The sequence below is a fragment of the Acomys russatus genome, chromosome 20 (assembly GCF_903995435.1).
Source record: "Acomys russatus chromosome 20, mAcoRus1.1, whole genome shotgun sequence".
NCBI lineage: Eukaryota > Metazoa > Chordata > Mammalia > Rodentia > Muridae > Acomys > Acomys russatus.
Window position 1 is genome coordinate 21,805,378 of NC_067156.1, and position 26,098 is coordinate 21,831,475.

Consider the following 26,098-nt stretch of genomic DNA (forward strand, 5'->3'; position numbering starts at 1 on the left):
ATGTATAAAGCTCACACATAACCCTTCTTAAAAAGCAGCTATGGCTTAGACAGCGTAGCGGATGGCACTGTCATGCTCAGAGTCTACATACAAGCAATAGTAAGGGCTTTTACAGCTATGGCTGTGTGAACACTGCCGACCAGTGTTGGGGACTCACAGCCCATGTTGGCTTCTGGAAATCAGTCATCATTTCTGTGTTCTATACAACAAGAAGGGGAGAAGACCAAAAAAGGCACACCTTCTTATGGTAAAATAGGCATGCTGAGGCCTACATGTCACTTCTGCTTACGTCATAATGCCTACGTGCAGTCACAGCTTCCATACTCCCGGGGACACTGACAATGTCCCTGATAACGAGACATATTGCTGTCCTAAATTAACTGAGGGTCCTGTTGCTAAGTGACTCCATTCATTTTGGATGCTGTAACAAACTATTTTAGACAGGGTTCCTTACAAGCAGCAGACTTGGCCGCATTCCAAAACTCCGGAAGTCCGAGATCAAGAACTTGCTGATTGGTTTTCTGGCAAGGGTCCTGCCTCCTGTTGGATTGTGCTGTCTAGTTTGTCCTCACAGCATGTCGGAGTTGATGTTTCCCTTGAGCCTCTTCTGTAGGCACTAATTCTATTCATGTGGGCTCCCCACCTGGTGGTCTGATCCTACATCAAAGACCCCACCTTCTAAATCTGTCACCCTAGGGGAGATGAAGATTTCATTGTATGACTTTTGGGTCAACACAGACGTTTAGGCCTTAACTTTAAGAATGAGTTTGGGCACTGAGGGTAGAGCTTGCTAGTGCAGAACTGTCTTGGTACAAGCAAGGCCTTGTGGTTGACTTGCCTTACATCAGCCAAAGGGAAACACTGACCTGCGGTTAAACAATATGCTCCCTCTGCCAGTGGTTGATAAAACAAGGCTCGTGTCCTTCGGTTAAAAGTGCGAGACAGTTGCACTGTGCCGTTTGCTGGGGGCAGCTTCTAGGTTTGTTTTGAAGGTTGTTTCCCCTTAAACAGTTTTCTGACCATGTCTCTTGGGTCCTTCCCTCCTATTTGTACCGATTATTATATTTCTTCTGCCTATAATAATTCGTATGTTCCTATTTGTCCTCCTTCTGTCCTCCCTTCATGCCTATGAGTGTCCAAGACTGTGGGGAGGGGTGAAGGGCTGAATTTAGTTGTACCAAGTAGAATTGTCTTTTTATCATCAGTCATGCTATATAATTGACTGGACAGTTAAGAGAAAAATGAGAAAAGATATAAAGATTTCCCTTAAAAAAAAAAAAAAAAAGATAACGAGCAACGTGATAGTCAGTGTTTAATATGAAACACTAAGCATGGCCAAGAGATAAGTAGGTCAAATCAATTCCCCAAGAGTTGAGCAACCCTAGAACAGGAAGACCAAAAATAGAGGAAACGACTCCTCTCTTAGAATCCTTTCTAGGACTGCAAGCACGCAGCATCCTCTAAGGGATACACGAAGAGCCAAGGGAATGGGCCTTTTCTTTCAGCACACAGAACGGTCGTTGTAAGAAGGAATGATTCATTCATTGATAAAAAAAGAACATGGAATATTAACTGTCTGATAGACTCCATGTTAACCTCTGAGGACACAGGGATAAAGAGCAGTATGTTCTGCTCTTCAGAGATGCCATGAGCTACAAAAGAAGTAAATCAAGGTTCCCTGCCACAGTATCTATATTTATCCAAATCAATGGCTCAGGGATACAGACATAGAGTGCCAACTTTGACTAGAGGTATATTAGGAAGAGGCATTTCAGCCCTCTACTGAAGGGGAATAGGACTTTGATAGAGAGGTGGCTGTGTGCACTGTCCCTGGGCACGGGAAGAGGAGGCTCCTGGAGAGGGAAGCTGTCAATCATTTTGCCACTTTGTACACCTGGAAGGAACATGGAGTCCATGGGACATAGGTACAAGATGGGGTTGGAAAGGCAGGGAGCACATACAAGAAATGAATCTATATGCTCTCACAGGAGTAACACCCCCACGACACACACATCAACAGACAATTCAAAATAAATTATGCTTTAAAAGAATCTGTATTGTAGGTAAGGAATTCAGAAGTATTGGTCAGGAATTCAACAAAGGCTTTGAATCAGGATAGTATTTTGAAACCAAGGCTTGGTTTTATAAGCACGTGACACATAAAAAATGAATTTGGAGGGAAGAGATGTACAAAACAGCCAAGTTAGAAAGCTATTGTAAATACCATTTCCTCCCTTTTAATGACAAAACTATAAATAGCTTCTCCTTGGAGAAAATAGTTGACCTACCCTTAAATCTGTTTAGATATCATTACAAAAATACTATTCAGTGTATTGTCCTTGACATAAACAGGCTCATTAATAGATACAGTCATCCTACAATGGTGCCCTCTTTTCTACTATTATTGTTGTTGTTTTTATTATGATTATTATTACAGATATGCATATTGCCCTGGAGTGGGTGTAATGGGCAAAGAGGGAGCCAAGTGGTCAAGAGCGACTGACACTCCCAGTCCGCTACAGCAGCAGCTCACCAAGAAAGGAGTAATTGGCTGTAATGGGAGGAAAAGTAGCAAAGAAGGCAGCTTGCCTCGGGAGGCTATTTTGGGAACTCAGAGGGGAGATGGTGCTTTGTGGACTCTGAAGTGCTGGAAAAATATATGGAGTTACTGTCATGAAGGCTGAGCAGGTTTGCAATACTTTTCAGCAAGAGCAAGGATGATGCATGTGCATTCGAACAACAAGGTTCAAGTTGTGTATAGATGTGTGTTTACTTAGACGATTTCCTCGCCCAAGGGAAGTACACTACAGTATCGCTTTAGAGCGAAGGCAATACCCAACTGTGTATGGTAGCACAGGAACTAAGGAAAAACAACAACAACAACAACAAAAAAAAAAAAAACAGAGGTCCTAGTGATGCCAGGGCAAAGGAAGTGGATAACCTAGACCAAAAGCAACCTGCAGGACTTTGAAATGAGGAAGTAATTTAATTATGAAAAGGACTACTTACAATCATCTGTTCTTTAAAATGAGACAAATCTGAAGTCATCTAAAAACATACTTTCAGGATTTCCCTCAAGTCCAGCCATTCTTCTCCCCCACAGGTAAGCTCTGCCCGCAGAGTCAGCTGTGGTCTTCCAAGAATAAGTAGATGGAGGAGAAACAGCCCATTTATAGGATGTGTCGAGGATGAAGCCCACGTAAAAGGCTGGAGAGAATCCTTATTGGGCAACAGAGAGCAGGCCTCTCATTATGATATAATAACCAGTGTGGCTGGGGAAAGGCAGAGATCGTGCTCTCTGGGTCAAGAGCGCATGAACACGGCACACCACGCAGGGTGACTAAGAAAGAGAGCAGATGCTCAGGGTGCAAAAGACATTAGGAAGGGCAGGGTTGGGCATTGGCCTTTGCCAGAAACCCAAGGGAAAAGCAAGGCAGGACCATGTGAGGAGGGTAGGACTGGCTCTTTTAGTGGTGCATATGTCTCTCTCTTTAGCCCCTTTTCTGTGTGTGTGTGTGTGCGCGCGTATGCATGTGCATGTGCACACGCATGTGCATGCACACAAGCACATGAGTGTGCATATGCATGCAAGTGTGTGGTCTAGAAGCTATGGTGATCTTTAATTACCCATCACCTTTCTCTGGGATGGCTGAGGGAGAGGGTTATGGCTTCATGAGGCTTAAGAGCTTGGCTGTAGAAGCTCTGAATTTGTTAGCTTGAATAAGAAAGCATGCATACCCACAATGGGGCCCATTAATGATGTCAAAAATATAAAATTGAACCAAAATATCTAATATTTATAATACAGAGACTTTATGTTAGCTGAGGGAGGTGCCTAGCAACCATGCACTTGGGAGGAGATGAGCGGTTCTGGTTGCCTGTTGTAAGGGTGGTTACATCCAAGGTCGGTTATTCTCTTGTGCCTGGTTCCTATTTTAATGGAAGACTTTCCAAATTACATCCTTTGAGAGAGAGAGAGAGAGAGAGAGAGAGAGAGAGAGAGAGAGAGAGCAAGTGTTTATGTTATACCATCTGTCATATCTCGGGAAATAAAAATAGAAGAAGCTACCCACTTGGTCATGTTCTTAGAACCTTTGCCCAGTAGTGTTAATAAGAGAGGATTTGTTTTGTAAAAGAATTGCAAAAGAAAGATCAGAGATACATTATTTTTTGTTTTCTAAGAAATATAGATGTTCAAAACCAAATTCCAGGCAAGGAAATACAGATTTATGTCCCAGACAGAGGAAACGAATGGCTAGTGTTCTAAAGTTGTCCATAAAGTGTTCAGCACCTCTCAGTGTCTTTCCATCAGAGAAAGAAGCATAGGTCTCAATATGTGTTATTTGTGGTCTTAGTGCTGAATAAACATGTTACAAATTACTTATGTGATCCTGGCTGCCATGCCAATCACAAAAAAGCTGTTAAAAGTATAGAAGAGACCAATGTGATAATGGCCTAAGTAAAAGGTTATTTCTGTCTGATACCCATCACCTGATTTATTCATAACCTTAGTTAATTAAACTACATATGTTCAAATTTTATATTTGCATGCCTGTCCTTATTCAATTTCTAGTTTCAGAGCAGAAGCTGTTAGGAATTTATTTTCTTTCGATATTTGCCAAGCTCTCATTATTTTCTGAGACAGTCCTATTGGCATAATTCAGATGAAATACTAATACATAAAAATGTCCCACATGCTAATCCCGTGAGCATAACGATGTTTTCCCATTTGCAGGCTCTGATAATGGCAAAGATGTGTTGTGCTTCTATTTAAACCAAAATGGAAGCTAATTATGAACAACTGATGTATGAGCTGCCACTATATGTGAAGCCATTGGCAACTCCACAGGCACCTATTCCTGTAAATAATATTCTGGGAGCTTCCATATATAGAGGAATATTAATTATCTGACATATTTAGACCATGGCTGCCTCAACATTAGAAATGCACACTGTATCATGGCAGACTAGTTCTGACATTCTTATCAGCTACTACAAGTGAATGTGTTACCATAAAAGATGAGGGCTTCTAAATGTTGGGTTGATGTGGGCAGCTAACTGCAAGCCCTCAGCTAATGACATGTGAGGGGTTTCTCCTTCTTGCTAAAAAAAAAAAAAAAAAAAAAATCCCCAAATGGGAGAGCCTGGGCACTGATGTAATGCTCAGAGTTAGACTCACATGTTTGTTTCCCATCATTGTAATGCATGCCCAGCACACGCAAGGCCATGGTTTCAGTCCCCAGGACTGCAAAAGGAATGAACAGTTTTGACATCAATTTATCTATTGAACGTATGTGATGTACCACGTGCAGTGAGTATTACATATACAGCAGTAAACAGCAAAGCAAGATGGAACAAGGATTATTCTGAAGAACCATGTGTTTTAACAGAAGACAGCCAGGAACAAAAAATGTGTAAATTACAAAGAAAACAGTAACCATTCCCATGGAGCAGTATATGTGACAAAAGGGTCTTAAGTTGTAATTTTCAATAAATAATTAGGGAATGATTCATTTAAGATTTGAATATAGGAGTAAACCCTTGAAATGTGAAAGAGAGAGAGCAAACAACGGGCATGCCTGGGGAAATAACAGCCCAGTCGAGAGAAGGGTAGCCAAGCGGAGCTATATGCAAGCATGGTGTCTTTCCTGTCAGCAAGGAGTTTGGTTGGTTGGAGTGTTGTGAAGAGGAAAGAACTAGCAACTAGTAGAATGCCATTCACAACTGTACTGAGATGACATTGCCATTTGGAGCAGCAGATTTCGGCTTGTTAATCTGGTGATGGCTGTTTGGTATCTAAGTGGAGGGGATGGATGTGTGAAGTTCAGAAACAAGACATGAATGTTGATGGAAACATATGTGGTTTTGGACTATAGATGGCACTTAAAGTCATGAGACTTGAGGCTGTTTGGTGTGGGACATGTCTGTAGGCTTTCTAGACAGCACAGAAAGGACCCACAAAAAGACATGAATGAAACTCGGTTCAGCCCAACTCAGGTACTGGGGCTGGGCCAAAACTTTAAGAGGATAATTTTGGAAAAAGTTCTGATTACAATTACTCAGTCCCATTAGCACGCCAACACTTAAGGCATATTTAAATGGAAGCACTTTACAAAGTACATATGGCTCCTTCCATAAAGATGGGTTCTGTTGACTTACAGTCTTCAAGATAAAAGACTAGGAAGAATGTCTGAGGTAAATGTAGTGCCTGTGGATTCAGGATTTGGCCTTCCTAAGATAACATAGAAGTCACTTCGGCTGTTGAAAAGCACAAGGGTGTCACTCACAAGGATGTTTTATGGCCTAGAACTAATGCTCAAGGTTACTGGGGGATGGGGTTCCTGGGACAAACAAATATAATATTCTGTGGGATACGGGTGGAGCCTGGCCCAAGCTGGAGCAAATGATTACCGGGTTGTACACTGCATTTCCCCCAGCATGCTGAGCCAACGGCCAAGTGTCTTCTCACGTTTGGAGAGACAGACTGGGTGTTTACTCTTCCGGGCTTCTCTAGTGCTTATCTCTGTGCACAAGGTCCCCTAGAGTTGGGTATCTATCCCCAAGATGTAAAGGGAGACATCCCAAACTGATCCTTTGCCCAGGCCGCCATTAGGAGGCCAGATAGAGTGTGAGTATTCCCATGTACAGAACTTCAAACAGAAAAAGAGGCCCCAGAGGAGAGAACTGGAGTTTGGAAACGGGTCTCACAAGGCACAAATTTTTTTGCCTCAGTATACAAAATAGTATTCTAACACCCATGCCTGTCAGCTGCCAAAAAAAAAAGGAGTGTCTTTCTCTGGCCTTTAATGTGTCAACAATATCTGACAGATTCATCTCTTGTGATCTAAAGATATATATGTGTGTGTGTGTGTGTGTGTGTGTGTGTGTTTGTGTGTGTGTGTGTGTGTGTGTGTGTGTGTATGAAGAATAAATCCTGATAATTTAGAGGTCACCCAAGAAATATATCTTATACCACCTCTCAGAATCCATCTGTGTATTCTGTCTGTGGACACTAAATTGAGGACCTAGTAATTAAGTATTTAGACGAATGTTAACCAAGTACGTTTTGGGCTCTAGGTGGCTGAGAGCATTGTATGTGAGAATGCCACCAACATGATCCCCACCCACATCCCCCTCCGTGACTTTCGAGACAATGTTTAATGTGAAGGCAGTCTTTAACTGCTGATCTCTGCAGCAGTCATTTTTTTTTTCTTAATTTCCACTTCTGTGTAACTTGAAGATATGACTTGAATAACAGCACCAACTGTACCAGAGAATTCACAGTTCTTCAAGGATTCAGATCTATTATTACGTATGTGAGGGTGGAATGAGGGGAGGAAAAGAGGTCAAAAGGAAAGGGTGATTGAAGGCAAGTGGGTAGGAGACGTGTTTAAACCGCACTGTCTGGGCCCTGAACACCCACAGAAACATTCCATTTAGGGATGTTAATGTAGAAAGTATATGAATAAAATAAAATAAAAAGTTTCAAAGGAATTATTGAAAATCATGGGTAGGAAATTTTATGTATTCCTTAGAGATAAACACAGTCTGGACCATACTTAATATGTTTGAAAGACTGAGTCCTAAGCCTCTGATTTTTTACGTGTATTTCTATATACAAATGAGATTCTTACATAATACTCTTATTGGCATGTGTCGGCTCCGCTGTTTATCCTTCATCTTATCCCGTGAACACCGAAACATGGGTTTTCAAGCACAAACATATGTGTACCCTTGCTGGCTTTGAAGAGATTGGGAGACTCAGTCTGACTCAGATGTGTGGGAAGTTTTGATCTCCCTGAAATCGAAGAGCTCAACAGCACCATAGAAAAGTGACTTTTATGAGACACTGAGCTGTATGAGAGGGTTGTTGTTGTTGCTACTGCTGATGTTGAGAGCACTAGGTGTTCTCAATTCTTTGATTTTTTTTCTTTTTAGCATATTATTCAAAAATGGTAACAAAGCCATCGCCCTTCAGTCAGCTCTAGAGTTTTCGCAAATTAAAAACCATACAATGCGTGTGTCAGGCAAGACTTTGCGGACAGCCTCAATGAAAACCATGAGGTGGGAGCTGAAGTTCCATTTTTACTGTCAATTATTGAAGCGCTCCGGGGAACAGGGAGTGTGCCTTCGAAAGCACATTGCTGTGTCACTTGTGCTGAAAACATCATCCCCGCCCTTCTGGCTTGTTCTTTATGAGCCAGCGATAGAAAAGGAGTGACAGAGGCCTGAGATACCTTCCTGGCCCTTTACCCCTTCAGTGTGTGGCACACGTGGGATTGCTAGCTGGCCCTACCCCTGCTCACCAGAGCTACCTCCCTGATCTCCAACGAATTCCAGTCTGAGCTGCACTTCCATCGGGGCAGCCTTCAGCAAAGTGTTCTAGTCTAAAAACTGCACCAGTTCACACGGGTGTGGTGCTTTTCTTGGCAGATGCATGTGGCATCCCAACAAAGGACTACATCAGGCACAGATGCTTAGAAAAACAAAACAACAACAACAAACCCAAAAAGGTACCCAATTTGGAGTCTGCCCAGCTATAGGCTCTAGGCAGCTGCCCTGAGTACATCCTTTTTGATTTACCAGACAGAATGAGGAAGAAGGAAGAAGTTGTGGAGATTTCTGCATCTGTATTCCCTCCTCTTTCCCCACATCTCTCCACAAGTTCCATCCCCTAGAAGCAAAGTGCAGAGATTGACAGACTGCATTAAAGACAGGGCAAGAGCTTGGTTGTTGCCTTTCAAGCAAGAGGGTCTGAGTTTGGTCCCCAGCATCCATGCACAAAGCCAGGCATGGGTGAGTGCTGTGTGCTTCAGTTTCGAACCCCAGGACCCATGTGCCAAGCCAGGCATGCTGCCGTGTGCTTGTGAACCCAGGAAAGGGGAAGCCAAGACCTGCAAACTTTGCAAACCCTAGGCCAACGAGACACCTTGTCCCCGAAGAGTATGGTGGACAGCTCCTGAGGAGTGACGCCCAAGATGGTTCTCTGATTTCCACATGTTCACACGGACGCATGTGCAGCTGCTCCATACCTGTACCTACGCGTAGATGGAAAGAAAAGAAAAGACATACCGGATTGTTGTGGCTCACAGAAATTTGTTTAAATTCAAGGCAAAGCTTTCCAGGGAAGCGATTGGTACTGCTTCCCCTACTGTCTGCAGTGGAGGCCTCTGGAAAGTCAGACTCGCAAGGTCGTGGCCCTCATCACCAAGTGTCTTGACTTGCTAAAGAGAAAGCAGAGGAGAGATTTAATAGCAAAGAAAATCACTAGATCTAACTGCCTTCTGGGAGCATGTTTCAGTTCGTTACAGCTGTGGGCCTGAGCAGGCCTTGCTCCTCACTTGCCATGAAGCTGTCCAATAGTCGCTTCTTCCACCTCTCGCCTCAGGTACCCTCTCCCCATTCGCCTAGTTAACTTCTCTAGGTTCAGCACATCTCACTTGGAACTTTGCTGCCTCTCTGACCTGTGTGACCTGGTTGTCTCCTAGCAAAGACATCCTCCTCCAAGGATTACCAGCAACCACTTTGCATCTCTTCTTACTGTTTATTTTTAATTAACATTTACTTCCCTGACCAGCCATAATTCATAATATGGTTGAGAATTGCTCTCTTCAGCTCCTTATGATTGCCCCCGTGTCCCTAACAGTGTCTCCCATGTAGCAAGCACTTAGTAAATATTTGATGACTTATTGAATGAATGAATTGAGAATTTATTTCACAAATGAATGAATGAATGAATGCATTTTTTTAAACTTCAGATCTGTTGCAGTCAAAGAGTTGTTAATAGGGGCTTGAAAAGTCTTATGCCAAATGCCGCTCTGTGGCTTTAACCCACTAAGTAGGAAAGGGTCGTGGAGCCTACCTGAAACAGTGAAAAGATACAGCCAAGGACCAAAACGGTGTCAGTAGCTTTCTCCTAGGGCCTCTGGAAGGGAGGAGCAATGTAGCACCCATGATCTCCGTAGGAAGCCTCATGCCATTTTCCGAACTGGTTCTAGTGCTTTTGTTTGAATCCATCACAATTTCTAGGTGGATCTTCAATCGCTAGGTGTTTTAATGATGCTGTCATCTAAGTGGGAAAAAAAAAAAGAACACTGTGATCTAGTGAATAAATATCATACAGTTTGAACTTTCGTGTAGTTTTTATATCCAGTCCAAATTGATTTTTTTAAAGGGCATGTCTGACATTCAGGGAATTTACAGAACATTTACCAAAACAGCTGTCTGCTAGTGGGCTGGTAGGTATGCTGGAGACTCTGTAACAGAGGTTTCATGGGTGCTAACTTGAACAATAAGCTGATTTTAGAAAGAGACGGGCAGCTTCAGGTCACTTAGAAGACAGCCAGGAAAAGTCAGTAAATGATTATGGGCCATTAGAAAAGATGATTGATTGTCCATCATGTAGAATACTTTATCCTTTTTGGCGATAAGCGTGGAGCTCCTGGCTTTCAGCATGCTAGCTGTGCATTCTGCCTCTGAGCTACGTGCCCTGCCACTAAAAGGCAGCTGAGAAAAAGGTCCTGAAAGGACTTTGTCTCCCCAGGTTTTATTTATTTGGGAACCGGGCGAGGATAAGTGTGAAGAGGAGCTAAGCGCTCATCACTAAAAGGCTGCTGTCCTTCCCGGTGCATTTGTTTTGTTTCAGATACAGGCTCCGGTAATAATCCATGCTGGCCTCACACTCTGATGGTTTGAAGGTGACCTTGACTATCCGGCCCACTTGCCTTTTACTTCCTAATGCTGGGGTTACAGGTGTGTGCTACCACATCTGGTTTGATATCTTTACCAAAAAGAAGTTAGCTGCCTGCTCCTTTTTTACTTCTTCCTCTAAGGAGATGAGAGGTTGCTGGAGTCGGTTGTGAGGACATCTGATGCCCAGGAGGCTTGAAGGACTGGTGTGCCAGACCCTGAAATTGATTTGGAAAAGTTTTAGGAAAGAGCTTTTTAGCTCTTTAGCTGGACTATAAGTGCTGTCAGCTGATTCCAAAGAAAGCCAAGGTCATAATAACTAGTAATTGAAAATACTTTATACTATTTAAGGTGGTTAATTGATTTAGATTTTATACTATTTAAAAGAGTTAATTGACTTAAACTGGAAATTTATTTAGACCTTGTTTAACCTTATCTTTCTAGTGGAGTTAATATAGTATAAGTTCCTTAATAAACAGTATTTTAAGAGAAATGTATTATAGGTGACAAGAACATCTTTGACCCCCAAAGGTGACTCAGTACACACCCCCAGTACTCACTGCGAGCTACCTGACTCAGTCAGCTTCCGATTTCCGTAGTTCTTGGGTAATAAAAGCGTAAAGGATCACTATATTCTTCACACTAGAACCAAGCCAAGGCTGAGAAGCCTTCCTACTCCAGCAGTAGAGAAAGCAAATAAAATAAACCTTGGGGAAGGCATAGGGAAGGCCTTTCTCAGGCCATGACCTCAAGAACACAGGGGACAGTGTCTCCTTGGGGACTGACATGCAGCAGTCAAGGCCAAGATATGTGTCAGAGCCCTTTCCTGCCCCTGTGCCAACCTTCTCATGCCAAAGTTTAGCAAACCCTTCCCATAGTCTGCTGTGGTCCTTGCCCTGCCTCTCAGTTTCTGGGAGGCATCATTTTTCCTGTTTTCCCTTTGTGCTTAACTTTTATTTTTTCCTTGTCTATATAGAAAGTGTCCTGTGGAGTACGAAGGGTTTTTTTGTTTGTTTGTTTGTTTGTTTTTTGTTGTTTGAGCAAATAGACACCTCTATCCATTTTATTCGAGCCATATTATGTTATTGCAGTTTGATACAGAATTTGATCATTAATAGCATGCACCCATGACAGCAAATGATGACAATCTCCCCTACAGAAACAGATGTGAGAATTTGTTCATCCTAGTGTGGTTATGGGAGAGAAGATTGGGCATGAGAGTTCTGAAATTTTGTTGGGAATCTGTTTCTTTTCATCAGTTGCAATTAAAATGTGAGTGGTGAGGGCACACTCCAATTTAACCTCATTTTCCTTCTTTGCAGCACCTGAGATTCTCCGAGGCTGTGCCTATGGACCTGAGGTGGATATGTGGTCTGTAGGGATAATCACCTACATCTTGTAAGTGATGAAAAGCAACCTTTATGCAAACACGCTTTGCATAGCACTTCCTAGATATTAATAGTTCTCATGAGAACCGATGTTGCCCTTTGACCTTTCGTGGTGTCTCTTTCTACTCTTACGGTGTTTGAAAACACAGTCTCAAGATGAATAGTGCTTTTCACATTTTTTTTTTCCTGGAGGGTAGAATCTATCTAGGGCTTCTCCTTAGCTGGTTTTCCTATACAAAGCCCACATTTGGGGAAATGCTTAATGATCATAATGAGTGTAGAATCTGAATCCACCTAACACACTCTGTCATTTATTTGCATCTTGTTAAACAGACTGTTAGCCCTTGGAGGAGAGCTGCCACTTGTTTCTTAAGAAATCCCAAACTAGCATATTTCTTATCAGAATATTTCAAGCACATTTACCTGTTGATTTATTTTCCTGTATGTTAAGGTTTTAAGGGCCTTGGGCTGAACACTGTGAATAAGATGAGCTGATTATTCATTTTCTGCTACCTCCAACTCCATTACTGAGCTGCTGTCTAATAAAAAAAGAATAAGGAATTTCAGGACATTTGCCAAAGTGGTGACGTAGTTGAAGGAAGCAGTGAAAGAAAACACGTGTGAAGATTGCTGGAGAAAACCCACTGTCACTGGATGCACAGCAGAGTGGCTTAAACAAGAGACTTTTACCTCTCAGAGGTCTCAGTCTCGCCTCGGGTCAGGGTAGCTGCAGGCTCAGCTGAGGGGCTTCTTCCAGAGTTAAGAAAAGTTCCTTTGCACTGTGTCCCCGCATGGCAGAGAGAGAGAGAGAGAGAGAGAGAGAGAGAGAGAGAGAGAGAGAGAGAGAGAGGAGAAAGAGAGAGAAGAGGGGAGAGGGGAGAGAGAGGAGAGAAAGAAACAGAGACAACAGAGACAGAGAAGAGAGGGGGAGAGGAGGAAGGGAGGGAGGGAGGGAGGGAGAATATCTTAGTTCCTGAGCTATGTGCAAGAATACCACATGACAGGAAGTGAAAAAACAAACAAACAAACTACACTGTTCTGGCTAGTTTTATGTCCTCTTGACACAAGCCACAGTCATGTGAAAGGAGGGAACTTCAATTTAAAAAACACCTGTGTAAGATCCAGCTGTAATGCGTTTCCTTAGTGATTGATGAGAAAGGGACCAGTCCATTCTGGGCAGCATCATGCCAGGGCTGGTGGTCCTTGGTTCTATAAGGAAGCAGGCTGAGCAAGCCATGAGGAGCAAGCCAGTAAGCAGCACGCCTCCATGGCCTCTGCATCAGTTCCTGCCTCTAGGATCCTGCCCTGTTTCAGTTCTTGTCCTGATTTCCCCCAGTGATGGACTGTTATCTGGAACTGAAAAGTGAAATAAAACCTTTCCTCCCCATGTTGCTTTGGTCACGGTGTTTCATCACAGCAATAGAAATCCTAACTACAACATGCACAAATAAGGAGCTTTTTTTTTTTTTTTTTTTTTTTGCCTCTATAATATAACATAATGCGTCCCTGGTTATAATTCTGGGCTGAAATGTGCCCTGAAGGGTTGAAGACTTGATGCTGTTAGGGAACTTGAGGAAATGAAAACAGAAAATTAAGTTGCATTCATTATGAAAAAACTGGAATGTACAATAAGTAAAGCTCCATGGAAAGGCCACTGTTACGGGAGAGGAAGAGGGAAGAGAGACCATATCCTTGAAGACACCTTCCCCCTGGGCCAGTACCAAACCAGCTGGACTTATGTTTGTATTTCTCCTGTTTCCATACACTTAGGGCTATCATAGGCTATGGATGATAGTGCCACTCATGGCTGGTGTGTTTCAGTTCCTCATCTCTGTCAGCCCTAAGTCAGGGACATTCCACTTACTATCAAGTCCATCAGCTAGGATCATTGGCACATCCGTGTGCTCTACCACTGGACTTGGGAATTTCCTTTGTTTAGCCTTCACGTGCACTTAGTTAGGGACTGGTGACTTGAAGCTATGGCATCTAGACATCTGATGAGTTACACTGGGTGGCTCAGAACCAAAGGAGAGGAGAGCATAGATGCAGTGGGGGAAAGGATAGCACTAGGATCTGCTCTGCTGTTGCTTCCTGGGAAAGCTATGTTGTGAACGTCAGTTAACTCTCAGCATGGTTGCCAAAATGAGGCAGCAGTTCTTTTCCCACTGCCATCCGTGTACATAAACTCCGGGCTTTATCTTTTTATGAATTCATCGATAGAATTCTATTAGCTTTTGATTGTGTGCATGAGTGTCTGTGTGGGTGCAGGTGTACATGTGCACATGTGTGTACTTGTGCGTGCAAGCATGTGAGGGCCAGAAGACAACCTAAGGTATCCTCTTTCAGGTGCGGTCCCTCATTTTTTGAGACAGGGTCTCTGTCACTGATCTGTAGTTCCCCAAGTAGGCTAAACTGATTGGCAAGAAAACCCTGAGGTTCTACTGTCTCCGTCTTCCCAACACGGAGATTACACGTGTGTGCCACACTACCTGGCTTTTTTTTAAAAATATGGGCTTTGGTGACCAATCTCAGGTCCTCATGCCCATACAGGAAGCCATCCGAGCCATCCCCCAGCCTTTAATTCTTACTGACATGGAAACCTCTGCTTCCCTTTGCCCCCTCTTCTTATGACATCAGCTGGTTTAACACGTCACTCCTTAAGACTTCTGCTTACCTCTTTTGTGCCGTGGCCTCGTTATTTCTGAAGATGTTTTTAGTTTGGAAACAAAGGCCCGCAACCATTTCTCCCAGGAGTTTTGGACCTTTTACCTTTGAGAGCTGTAGCTAGCATTTGGCATCTGATGACGCCCCATGTCAGCAAAGACTCAACTTCCTCTTTCTGCTTACAACACTGCAGTTCCTCCCAGAGGACTGGAGCTAATGCGTGCAGCACATTTATACCCCATGCCCTGTGTAATGTAATGCTGGCGACTTCCCAAACTGCCACTGAAGTTCCACCAAGGGAGCTTTACGCCATGTGCGTGTACGTGATCCCCCACTCTGTGTTGCAGTCCTTCCATTTTGACATTTCAGGCTGACATGGTATCAGCTGTTTTCCTCGGTCGACAAAGAGTCAGTGACGTGGCCGAGATGAAGAGTCACTGGAGAACTCTGACTTTTATTATTGTTTTTGGTTTTCAGAATAGGAAACACAATAACTCCCATGAGCCAAGCCTGGAAAGCTGGCTACTTCCTCCATGACTAACCAGTAGTAGGCTCCACTTTCCCAGTGGTAGAGAGGACAGGGGGTCCTAGGAGAGGGAGCTGTTTACCCCTTTGTGTTTGCACTCCCCTCCTGCAGGTGGCTCAGGTACAGGAGTCTCCGGGCCGACTTCGGCAGGGGACAGTGCACTGATATCTTTTTTTAGTCCCAAGTTTTGCATTCTCCCTGGATAGATCCACAGTGTTTGGAAGAGGCAAACATTCTCCCGTGGAAGCATTGTGTGAGCATAAGGGACATACGAGATGGCTTCTTCCTGGAAACCGTCGTTTCTGGAAGCTTCTTGTGATGCACCGCAGCACCTGGCTGCCTTGGAGGGAGAGCCAAAGAGGGGGTCTTTCCACTTTTCATTATTTTCCCACTTCACTTTCCAAGGGAACCAGTAACTATCTGCCTGGAAAGACTTAACTGTTGGAGCTGCCCTTTCCCGCCTCGCGACCGAGAGCCGTCCCTTGTCTCTAACCAGTGCAGGCTTGGTAACCCCAGAGCAGATACCTGCTTTTCCCCCTCTTTTAGGGTGTCAGAGGCGCGCCCCTGTTCCTTTTCTTACACTGTTTCTTTTGTTGTAGTGGAAAGGGTAGGTGAATATGGTCTTTAAAAGGAGGGTCACTTGCGAGAACGCAGTGAACCCAGGCTGCCCATCTGGTGGCTGCCTGTGGTGCCTGAATTAGCAGCGTTATCTCTACCTTGTTTCAGTCTGAAATGCAAACTAGAATAACATCTGAAAATAGCAGACTTGTACTAATTTTTGTGGAGTTCTGTTTCTTTCTACTTTTAAACCTGTATGTTTAACTCTTCCATTTTATACTAAATTGGAGCCTTAATCAATATGTCTAATACTGCTTTAATTCTCGAGAAAAATGCTGGAAAATAATTATCATGACTTCTAAATGCTACTGTTTTAGTTGTGCTTTTTTGCCTGTTGTTGCTGTTTTTTTGTTGTTGTTGTCATTATAGCTTTTAAAAGAAATTTGGTTCTACCATTCTTAGTTTCTGGGCGTGAGGTTGTGATTTTATGCTGTCATAAATTATAACAAAACAATTAGACACTTGTACAAGTAGATTTACTTGTAGGCACTATAGAAAGAGAGGTCTTGAATTTTTGCAGAAATGTGATGAAATGTACTTGATTTTTTAAAGGTGCGTGATTCTATTTTTTTCCCCTCCAGACTTTGTGGATTTGAACCATTCTATGATGAAAGAGGTGATCAGTTCATGTTCAGGAGAATTCTGAACTGTGAATATTACTTTATCTCCCCCTGGTGGGATGAAGTATCTTTAAACGCCAAGGACTTGGTAAGTGTAACAACACAAAATGGGATAATAATTTGTAGCTAAGAAATAGTAAAAGGTATTTTTGAAATAAGCCACTTTTGACATCATCATTTCTTTATAACTTTAAGGTATTTTTAATTCAAGAGGCACATTAATGCATTTTCCTTTGAAGAATGAAAAATAGATATGCCTTCAGTCCTCCCTGGCTAAATACCATAATAGCATTATTTAATGATATTTTTTTTTAACCTGGTAAATAGAGGGCCTTTCAAATAACACTGTTAGGGAATTCGAACACCATTCCCACAGAATTCTGCTTCAATGTGGCTTATTTACCTAAATGTAGATGTATGTCAAGTAAATAGAATTCATGAAAAAATTAAATTTATTAAAATACCCTGGCAGTAGCATGAGCCCTATTACATCCCACTGGAATTATAAACAAGAACCACTCTATTAATAGAATGCTTTATGGCTCGATTTGCACTGCCTCACATTCAGTCTAACGCCGAAGCCCATTAATATTTAAGAAACCCCTTCTAGAGAGGGTTTTGCCTCTTCTAGTAGAAGGATGCTTGCATATAATTGAAACAGCGGCCGTCATTCCTTGGGGGGGGGGGTGGGGGTGCCAAAGGAAGGAGTTTATTTTTAAATCATACAAGGGCTTTAGGAGTTTTCTAGTTGTATGTTTGCTAAGTGTGCCAAAGTTCACAAAGATTAGTAGCAGGGAGACACTGTTAGAACTAATTCAAGTTTCTAGAGCCCCTTTCCCAAGACTCACCCCTCCCAGTGGCTCTTCAATGTGTTCTCTTGATGTTTCGTGGATCAAATTCTTGAGGATTCATAGCTGTCCTAATGTGAGCAAGAAGGGACGCAGTGCGCGCGCGCGCGTGCGTGCGTGCGTGCATGCGTGTGTGCGTGCGTGTGTGTGTGTACACATAACCCCTCCTGAAGTCTTTGAGTACATCTGCTTTTTTCCCCTCTACTACCACAGTCTCAGACCAAACCCTCATCCTCTTCCACCTGGGCCCTAGCCTGACTCCTCTCTGGCTCCTCCTCTCTGGCTCCTCCTCTCTGGCCCCTCCTCTCTGGCCCCTCCTCCCAGGCCCCTGTGCTGCTTCTGCGCTTCTCCACGCAGAACCCAGAGGTCCCTGCACTCTAGTAATCAGTGTCTGCCTCTCAAACGCTCACTCCTTAGCAAACGTGAGCCAGAAAAGGCTCCGTGGACTTGAGAATAAGATTCGTTTGCTCCTTATTTAACTGGCTGTTTGATTTTGTTAACCCGTTTCTGCTTCTTTCCCCAGTATTTAGAGCTAGGGAAGACCTTGGGTTTTAAATGACGGAGAGGATCTTATTTTATAGGACCAAGGTCTAGACAGACTCTGGAGTCTCCATATGTAGTACTTAAGATGAGCTTGCACATAATGTAGACCTGTGGTCACATTCCAGAACTACATTGCAGAGCATTTGACCTCAGCAGCTGAGTCTTTGAACAGACTTCTGCTCTATCTTTTGAGTTGAAACTAAGCGTTCCCAACCCACCTGTGTCTGTGACTGTGCCATGAAAGGAGCTAGAGTCGTAACCAGGAGAAGAGCCTGCCTGAGTCCAGGTAGTCCCTTCCTGAGGCCAAGGCTCCTGAGCGCAAGGTTGGGACTTCATTGGTGGAGCTTCCTGGGAATTCCTTGTCTGTTCATCTTCACCAACAAGAGCAACTCTTCTAGAATGGAGTACCACTAGTTGGATTTAGTCATACCACGCAAGCCAGCGATTTCCTTATTTTTATTCTAAAGTGCTTTTTATCCCAGCTCTTATTACTTCAAGTGCGTCGAATGAGTTAAAGAGAGCGAACTATACGTCCTAAAACAGTGTTCAGTAAGGCCATGAACACCAAACCCCATTTAAAGCCTACTGAATGAAAGTGTGGTGTAGTTTGAGTTCTGAATTCTAAGCGATCTCATAATGGGGCTAGAATTACTCAGAGGCCGGCTCTGCCTTCAGAAGGCATCTGGTCAGTAGACAAGGCAGGACCTGATCCTGGGAAAGAATTCTGTGAATTTGGGGCCACAGGTGGTGTATGTCCCTGTCTTCCGCAACTCAGTCGGCTGCTGCTTTCCTGAGGTCTGTCCCGTCCCTGACTGCGGAAGTACTTTCAAAAACAGCACGAATTTAGCGCTGACAGATAAAATGCTCGGACAGTCACAGCCTGAGGTTAAGTTTCTGTAAGTCTGTATTTCTTCATGATTGCAGGTCAGGAAACTAATTGTTCTGGATCCCAAGAAACGGCTGACTACATTTCAAGCTCTCCAGCACCCTTGGGTCACAGGGAAGGCAGCCAACTTTGTCCACATGGACACTGCTCAGAAGAAGCTCCAAGAATTCAATGCTCGGCGCAAGCTTAAGGTAAATACTCATTTACTGCAACCAGGAAAATTTTTACTTTTAAACCCCTAAGGTAATAACATAAAACCACTTAAGTGGTTTTTGTCGGTCCCCCCCACCCGCCTCTGTGTGTGTGTGTGTGTGTGTGTGTGTGTGTGTGTGTGTGTGTGTGTGTAGCTTATTAATTCATTATTAGCAAGGGAAACACTTGAAGAAGTAAGTTCAGAGCTGGAATGAAACTTGGGAGATGTTTAAATGACTATGTGTGTGTATCTTACACACTTACACTTCCTCTTTGTGCCATAGCGTGCATGTGCAGGTCAGAGGTCAACTAAGGGAATTAGTCCTGAAGATTGAACTCAGAGTATTCCATATTACAGATAATTACTAAAAAAATACAGAAACTATTATATACATATATACATATGTGTATATATGTGTGTATATATATACATACATACACATATATGTGTGTGTGTGTGTGTATATATATGTAAATAAAATGGTGATTAGGTACACCTCTGGCTGGCAGAAGTTAAACAAATAGGAGAAGACTCATGCTCAAATTTTGAAATGACCTGTATTAAGTTGCTTTGGCTTACCTATCTCTGAAGTTAGTTTGAGCATTGAAATTTTATTTCCATGATACCAACTAACTCTGTGGATCTAGGGTCTCATGAAACATCCTTCTATATATAAGGAATGGAGAATATAAAACGTCAAACACTAGGGGGCCAACACACCTTACGGTTTTTTTTTTTTTTCTTTAATTGTCCATATGATGAAATAATTCTAATTTGGAAATGAAAGAGGTTTTACTGTTCTTTCTCCAAATACATGTTCATCTGACAACCAATCTTGGGATAATTTACCTTGAAAAACTGAATACTAACCGATAAAACAAAGTAGAAATCACATTGCAATTTGGCTTTTCCCCTGGAAACACCATTCAGTACCTTTCTCTCTGTACTCAGGCAGCAGTGAAGGCTGTGGTGGCCTCCTCTCGGCTGGGAAGTGCCAGCAGCAGCCACAGCAGCATCTCAGAGAGCCAGAAGGCCAGCCCAGAGCCGTCTTCCACCCAAGATGTCCAAGACAACACAGCTCTTCTGGAAACGAAAATGCAAGAGGAGGTCCACGTGGCCGCTGAGGTTACAGATGCTGAGATGAAGCTGCCGTCCGTGAAGGTAGAAGGAGATGCAGATGTAAAAGAGGAGAAAGTCTCTGAGATGGAGCCTCTCGTCCTGGAGAACGGGATGAAGATGGGTAACCTAGCCGTGAAGAGCTCAGGGGAGAAGATGAAGAGTGTGGAGGAAGAAATAGACCCTAAAGCTGAGGAAGAAGCCCCTGCAGTGGGACTTGGGGCTCCACAGCAGGATGTGATTCTGCCAGAGGACTAAGCTGGCCTCCTTTAGATCCAGAGACCAACCCCCGCTTTTTATGTACTTTGTCCTTCAGCAAGGAAGGTGGGGATGCATGATATGCATTACAGTGATTCTGTTTTGAGGTGCAAAAAAAAAAAAACCCATATATACCAGTTGGTAATCCTAACTTCAGTGCATGTGTTTGCTTTATGAAATAATGGTATTTTCTGCGGCATGTGATGGATACCTGATCCGATGAATTAAATTTGAAATTTCCAGCAAACAACACAACACTTCAAAACAAACGTTCTTAGCCTTTGGTGGCACATCTTTGAAGTGAAATGGCAAACTGACTTTTCTTTGAAATCTTAGGCATCCTACACCCTCTACAAGTCTTTAAAGATGCCAATTCCTTTGAACTCAAAAGCAGCTAGAGTTACAGGGCACATTCCCATGACTTCCAGATATGTTCAGTAGGTTCTGCTGGGTAGAGGGGTAGGTGGCTATAAAAGACGCCATCCACCTATGATCCTGAGAAGCTAAAGGATTCTTATAAGGCCCTGAGTCCACAGCCCCCTTAAGTGTATGCAGATAATGTCTTATTTCATTCTAAGTACATACTCAAAACGTTCAACATAAAATTCTGCCAGTCTACAATTCTTGGGAAATTATTCCTCAAACAGCTGTTTCTTTCCTTTACCCTGATTTTCAAATAAAATACCCCTTCAGATATATAAAACCTAGTTAAGAATAAAGAAATTTAAGTAAAATGACATATCGTTAGGACCTAGATGTATCAAGATTAATTCCTTTTTATTTCTCACATTGTAAGCTTATATAATATTTCACACATAAGAACAATTTTGTGAGTACAGTCTATAAATAACATGTTTCAAATTCTGGAAAAGTCCATTGCAGAAACTGATGCTGGAATGTCTGAATATAATAAGGAGAAAATATTCCATTGTTAGGTCACTTAGTACTGACGCTGTCAGAGTAAGAAAATGTTTGCGGAAAAATTCTCCCCTTCAACTATGTAAGGTTAAAATTCACTATGAAAACTAGCACCTTTTCCCAATGGAAGGGTCCACATTTTATGATGTTGAAACTTTCCATGTCAAGAAATTTAGCACATGGTGAACTTTTATTTGCCTTAAAATAAGCAAAAACAAAATAAAGTGAAAACCTCTTAAATCAGACCTCAGGGAGGGTAAAGCATTAGACCTTAATTAGCATGATTGTTTTTCTCAGAATAAACATTTTCCTTTGGTTCATAGAAATTACACTAAATTCAGTATCTCAAATTTCTTGTTTGTGTGAAAATGGGCACTTTATCAATTGTTTCATATTTTTAGTGGGTTTACTTAATTTAAAAAGTACTACTTTCAAAATCCAAAATGAGGGCAATAAAAATAAACAGCACAGATTTTTTTTCATTAAAATAATAACTTTGCTGGGCAGTTGTGGTGCACGCCTTTAACCCTAGAACTTGGGAGGCAGAGACAGATGGATCCCTTGAGTTTGAGGCCAGCCTGGTCTACAGAGTGAGTTTCAGGACGGCCAGGGCTACCCAGAGAAACCCTGTGTCAAAAACAAAACAAAACAAAACAAAACAAAACAACTAATAATTTGCTCTTCCTCATTGCAAACAGTTACCCTGGGAAATTATGTTAGATCTGGGGTTTGCCCAGACTGTTAGGAACATCAGAATTTCAGTATGTATGTCAAGCACAAACTCCCAGCAGCTCTTGGGAAGAAGACAATGTAGGACTTTCTGTATTCTGCAGTTCGGGTCCTTGACAGGTAGCTGACTTGCAGCTCATCATCTGACTTGGGCGGCGACTATTTCCCAATTGATCTTAATTAACAGCGTTTATGCTTGCCTCCTTCCCTTTTTAATTATTCCTGCTCAGAACTCTCATTTTGAGTGTTTTAAAAGCTCACTACTTTTAACCTTTGAGACTGCGTTCTTGAGATTCCCATCTCAGACGAGCAAGTCCCTGGTGTAGCTTTCCTCACCAAACTTAACAAACGTATGGTAAGTGTCCCATATCTGGAAAGAGCAAAGAAGACTAAGGGGTCTTGTTAGAAGGTGGCCATAGAATATCAGAGCATCCCATCAGTCAACCAAGCCCAGGCTGCCTGTTGGAAACAGGGCCGAGGGCCTTGACTGACTCTGTGGACTACAGGAAAAGCATTAGAAATGCTACCGCCTCGTGTGTCTTAGGACTCAGTCACTTTCATGATTGCACCTCACCACTTTCTGGTGATAAGAGCTTTAGGGGAACTCCGTCTCACATAACCTGCCCACTGCATTAGCTAAATGTCACTAGCAGCTTTCAGTTGTAACTTGTATGCTAAAGATTGTCCTTTCCCTGGGCAGTAAGTCAAATACTCAGTCAAATCATCAAAGGTTTAAAAAAAAATACCACCTAAGAATACCTATCTTACCATTTAAAAAGAAGAGTCAGCCTTTATATTGCTTGAAAATTAGCTCTCTCCAAGATGACTTAAACTAAAGGAAAACAATCTTAAAGTGAAAGAGCACATTCTGATAGTACTCTTAATTGGTAATGTAGTCACAAAAATTTTTTAAATTTCGGCAAATAACAAATTAAAATCCGCATTTAAGATTTGTTAGTTACAAGGTGGTGGCGGCAGCGCACGCCTTTCATCCCAGCACTCAGGAAACAGAGGCAGGTGGATCTCTCAGTCCGAAGCCAGCCAAATCTACAGAGTAAGTTCCAGGACAGCCAAGGCTAACAGGAAAACCTGTCTCAAGAGCCAAAAAAGGTGAGAGAGGGAAGGAAGACAGTTGCATCCATTATTGTTTTTTATTTCAAGATCTGGTTATTTCACTACAGGTTATTTTACTACAGAGGACAATCGGCAGTTTTCCCTATTCAGAAAGTCCAGCAATGATTCCAGTGGGTCTCAAACTGTTAGCTCTTTTCCCACAGCAGTACATAAACAAGATAGAGATTAGAACAGGATGGTTGCAAAGTTATCTAGAACAAGTTTAATAAGTATAAGCTATACATGTAAAAATTTTTTCTGAGACAAAGTTTTATTAGATATCCCAAGCTGGCCGTGAACTCACTATGTAGCCCAGTCTAACCTCAAACTCAGAGTGATCCTCCTGCCTCAGCTTCCCATGACCTGGGTAGTAGGCATGTGCCACCACTCACACAGCTGTATATATGCATCTTTAAATTTTTTTTTAGTTATATTCTGAAAGGAAAATATGACATTAATGATAGTATGTTTCAATCCAGTATACACAAATCATTACATCAGAGTTAAAATTAATGAGATAATTTGAATCACTTTTATACTGTTTCTAAGTCAGCAGTCTAAGCATGTTTACATCAGGCTGTCGGGAGCCATTTTAGGCCAGTAGCTTCTAATGGTAAGACACACTGGTCTAGTCTAGAACACTTTTCTTTTGAGCAAAGTGAGCCTTGAGCGTCTCTGATTAGCTTTGAGCTGACTTAGTTTTCCACACTGGAAAGTAGGTGAGCAACTAACATGCAAGTGTTACAGATGTAGATGCCTAAATATTGGCTGCCCCTGAACATGCATTGTCTCAGAGAACTGTTGTGCAACATAACATCAAAGCAACACTTCCTTAGGCATTGTCAAACTGTGTGTGCACGGGTCTGAGTCCAACTTACCCCCCTTTGGCTTTGGAAACCTGACTGCGGGCGTTCCCAGTTTCTTGAGCACTGCCATAGAACCAACAGTATTCCCACTTAGCCCTCCCCCCAAAAAAAACTGCCTGAGGGCCCACCGTGGGTCCCCACTGAGCAGCCTGTACACAGAATCCAGTCTCTACACACTGGACTAAGCTAGACATCCTCCTCAGCCCGTAGACAATCTTTCTAGAAACCTCCTGGAAAATACGCTTACATGATGGACATGTGATGATGGCTTGGTATGCCAGGTGCCCACAGATGGGGATAGAAGCTAGTGCTTGTGCAGTTTCACAGAAGGGCCTGGTCAACACTGCCACCACACAGACTTAAAAAAAAAAAGGACTTTTGGAATTTTTACATACTGATTTTAGAATAATGTCCTATAGTCATTTTAGATGGCAGAATTTATAAAGAAAGAAGCAGCTTACTTTTTAAAGGGACCAAAATTGAATGCTATTTTGACATTTTGTAATGTAGGGTGTTGTAGGGTGTTCAGTGTTTTTTTTGTTTTTTTTTTTTTTTAATTGTCTGTTTCCGGAATCATATGCGAGGTCGCTAATCATGAGCTGCCTACAGGTTGCAGCTTCAAGAGAGCCATTTTGTTTCATGATTCAGTTTTTTTAAATTTTTTTATTAATTTATTCATATTACATCTCGATTGTTAGCCCTTCCATTTGCTTCGTTTTTAATTTTTTATTATTAATTTATTTTCGTTACATCTCAATGGTCATCCCATCCCTTGTGTCCTCCCATTCTTCCCTCCCTCCCATTTTCCCCTTATTCCCCTCCCCTATGACTGTTCCTGAGGGGGATTACCTCCCACTGTATATGCTCATAGGTTATCAAGTCCTTCCTCTGAGTGCCACCAGGTCTCCCCCTCCAGGGGACATGGTCAAATGTGAGGCACCAGAGTACGTGAGAAAGTCATATCCCACTCTCCACTCAAGTGTGGAGACTGTTCTGACTATTGGCTAGATCTGGGTAGGGGTTTAAAGTTTACCGCCTGTATTGTCCTTGGCTGGTGCCTTAGTTTGAGTGGGACCCCTGGGCCCAAATCTGCCTATCATAATGTTCTACTGGCTTCCTCAAGACCCAGCTATTCCACTCCTTGGAATATACCCAGAAGATGCTCCAGCACACAACAAGAAAATTTGCTCAACCATGTTCATAGCAGCCTTATTCATAATAGCCAGAACATGGAAACAGCCTAAGTGTCCCTCAGTAGAAGAGTGGATAAAGAAACTGTGGTACATATACACTATGGAATACTACTCAGCTATTAAAAACAAGGAATTCCTGAAATTTGTGGATAAATGGATTGAGCTAGAATTGATCATAATGAGTGAGTTAACCCAGAAGCAGAAAGAATCAAATGGTATATACTCACTTATATCTGCATACTAGCCCAAGGGGCATGTCCCACCAAAGCCTTCACTTACCAGGAAACTGGGACAGAGGGGAGGACATCCTATTGGGACTCTAGATGAGAGAAGCATGGGAGAATGGCAAAGTAGAAGGATCCAGAGGGTCCTAGAAACCTACAAGTAGAACATTATGATTCAGTTTTTATTGCTCAGAAGCAGCTGGTTGCATTTCAAATTTGGAAAAGAAAAAAAAATGTCAGAAAAGACAACACACTTCTGCTTTAGGACTGTTCTTATAAAACCAAGTAAAAAATAATTTTGAAAGAGGTCATCAAAGTGAATTAGCACTAGGCTTGCACACAGTGCAGCCAATGGCATGAGCATAATACCATTGCACAATCTGCTCGTCACTGCCCAGGGCTCAGTCTGGTTGTCTAGGTTTGTGTGAGACAGCACAAACTTTCCAGACATTACTTATTTAATGAGATTTGAAATGTCCTTATAATTACTGCCCATTAGGTCATACCCCAATTTGCTTAGTGCTTCTCAGAGATACATTGCTGACGAAGGTCCTTGCTGACATTTGAACACTTGCCAGTTGAACGCTGCTGAAGATTAGGCTGTGTGCTTGCCAGTGTTTGTTTGCTTTTAATATGCAAATGTAATTTTATGTTGGTGTTTAAAGCCACATGATCAAAGTGTACACAATTTTCTACTTAGAAATTG

The 26,098-nt window shown here is 42.5% G+C and overlaps 1 protein-coding gene across 1 annotated transcript in view; it reads left to right on the plus strand.

Moving 5' to 3' along the window:
* The window catches only part of Camk4 (calcium/calmodulin dependent protein kinase IV), a 222,539-nt gene extending 202,039 nt beyond the window's left edge, over positions 1 to 20,500 (plus strand). The window contains exons 8-11 of the mRNA XM_051163507.1: positions 12,012 to 12,087; positions 16,467 to 16,593; positions 18,821 to 18,973; positions 19,927 to 20,500. Of these exons, the coding sequence (XP_051019464.1) occupies positions 12,012 to 12,087; positions 16,467 to 16,593; positions 18,821 to 18,973; positions 19,927 to 20,349 (779 nt within the window). The 3' untranslated portion in view covers positions 20,350 to 20,500. The remainder of the gene's footprint in view (positions 1 to 12,011; positions 12,088 to 16,466; positions 16,594 to 18,820; positions 18,974 to 19,926) is intronic.
* The last annotated feature ends 5,598 nt before the right edge of the window (positions 20,501 to 26,098 follow it).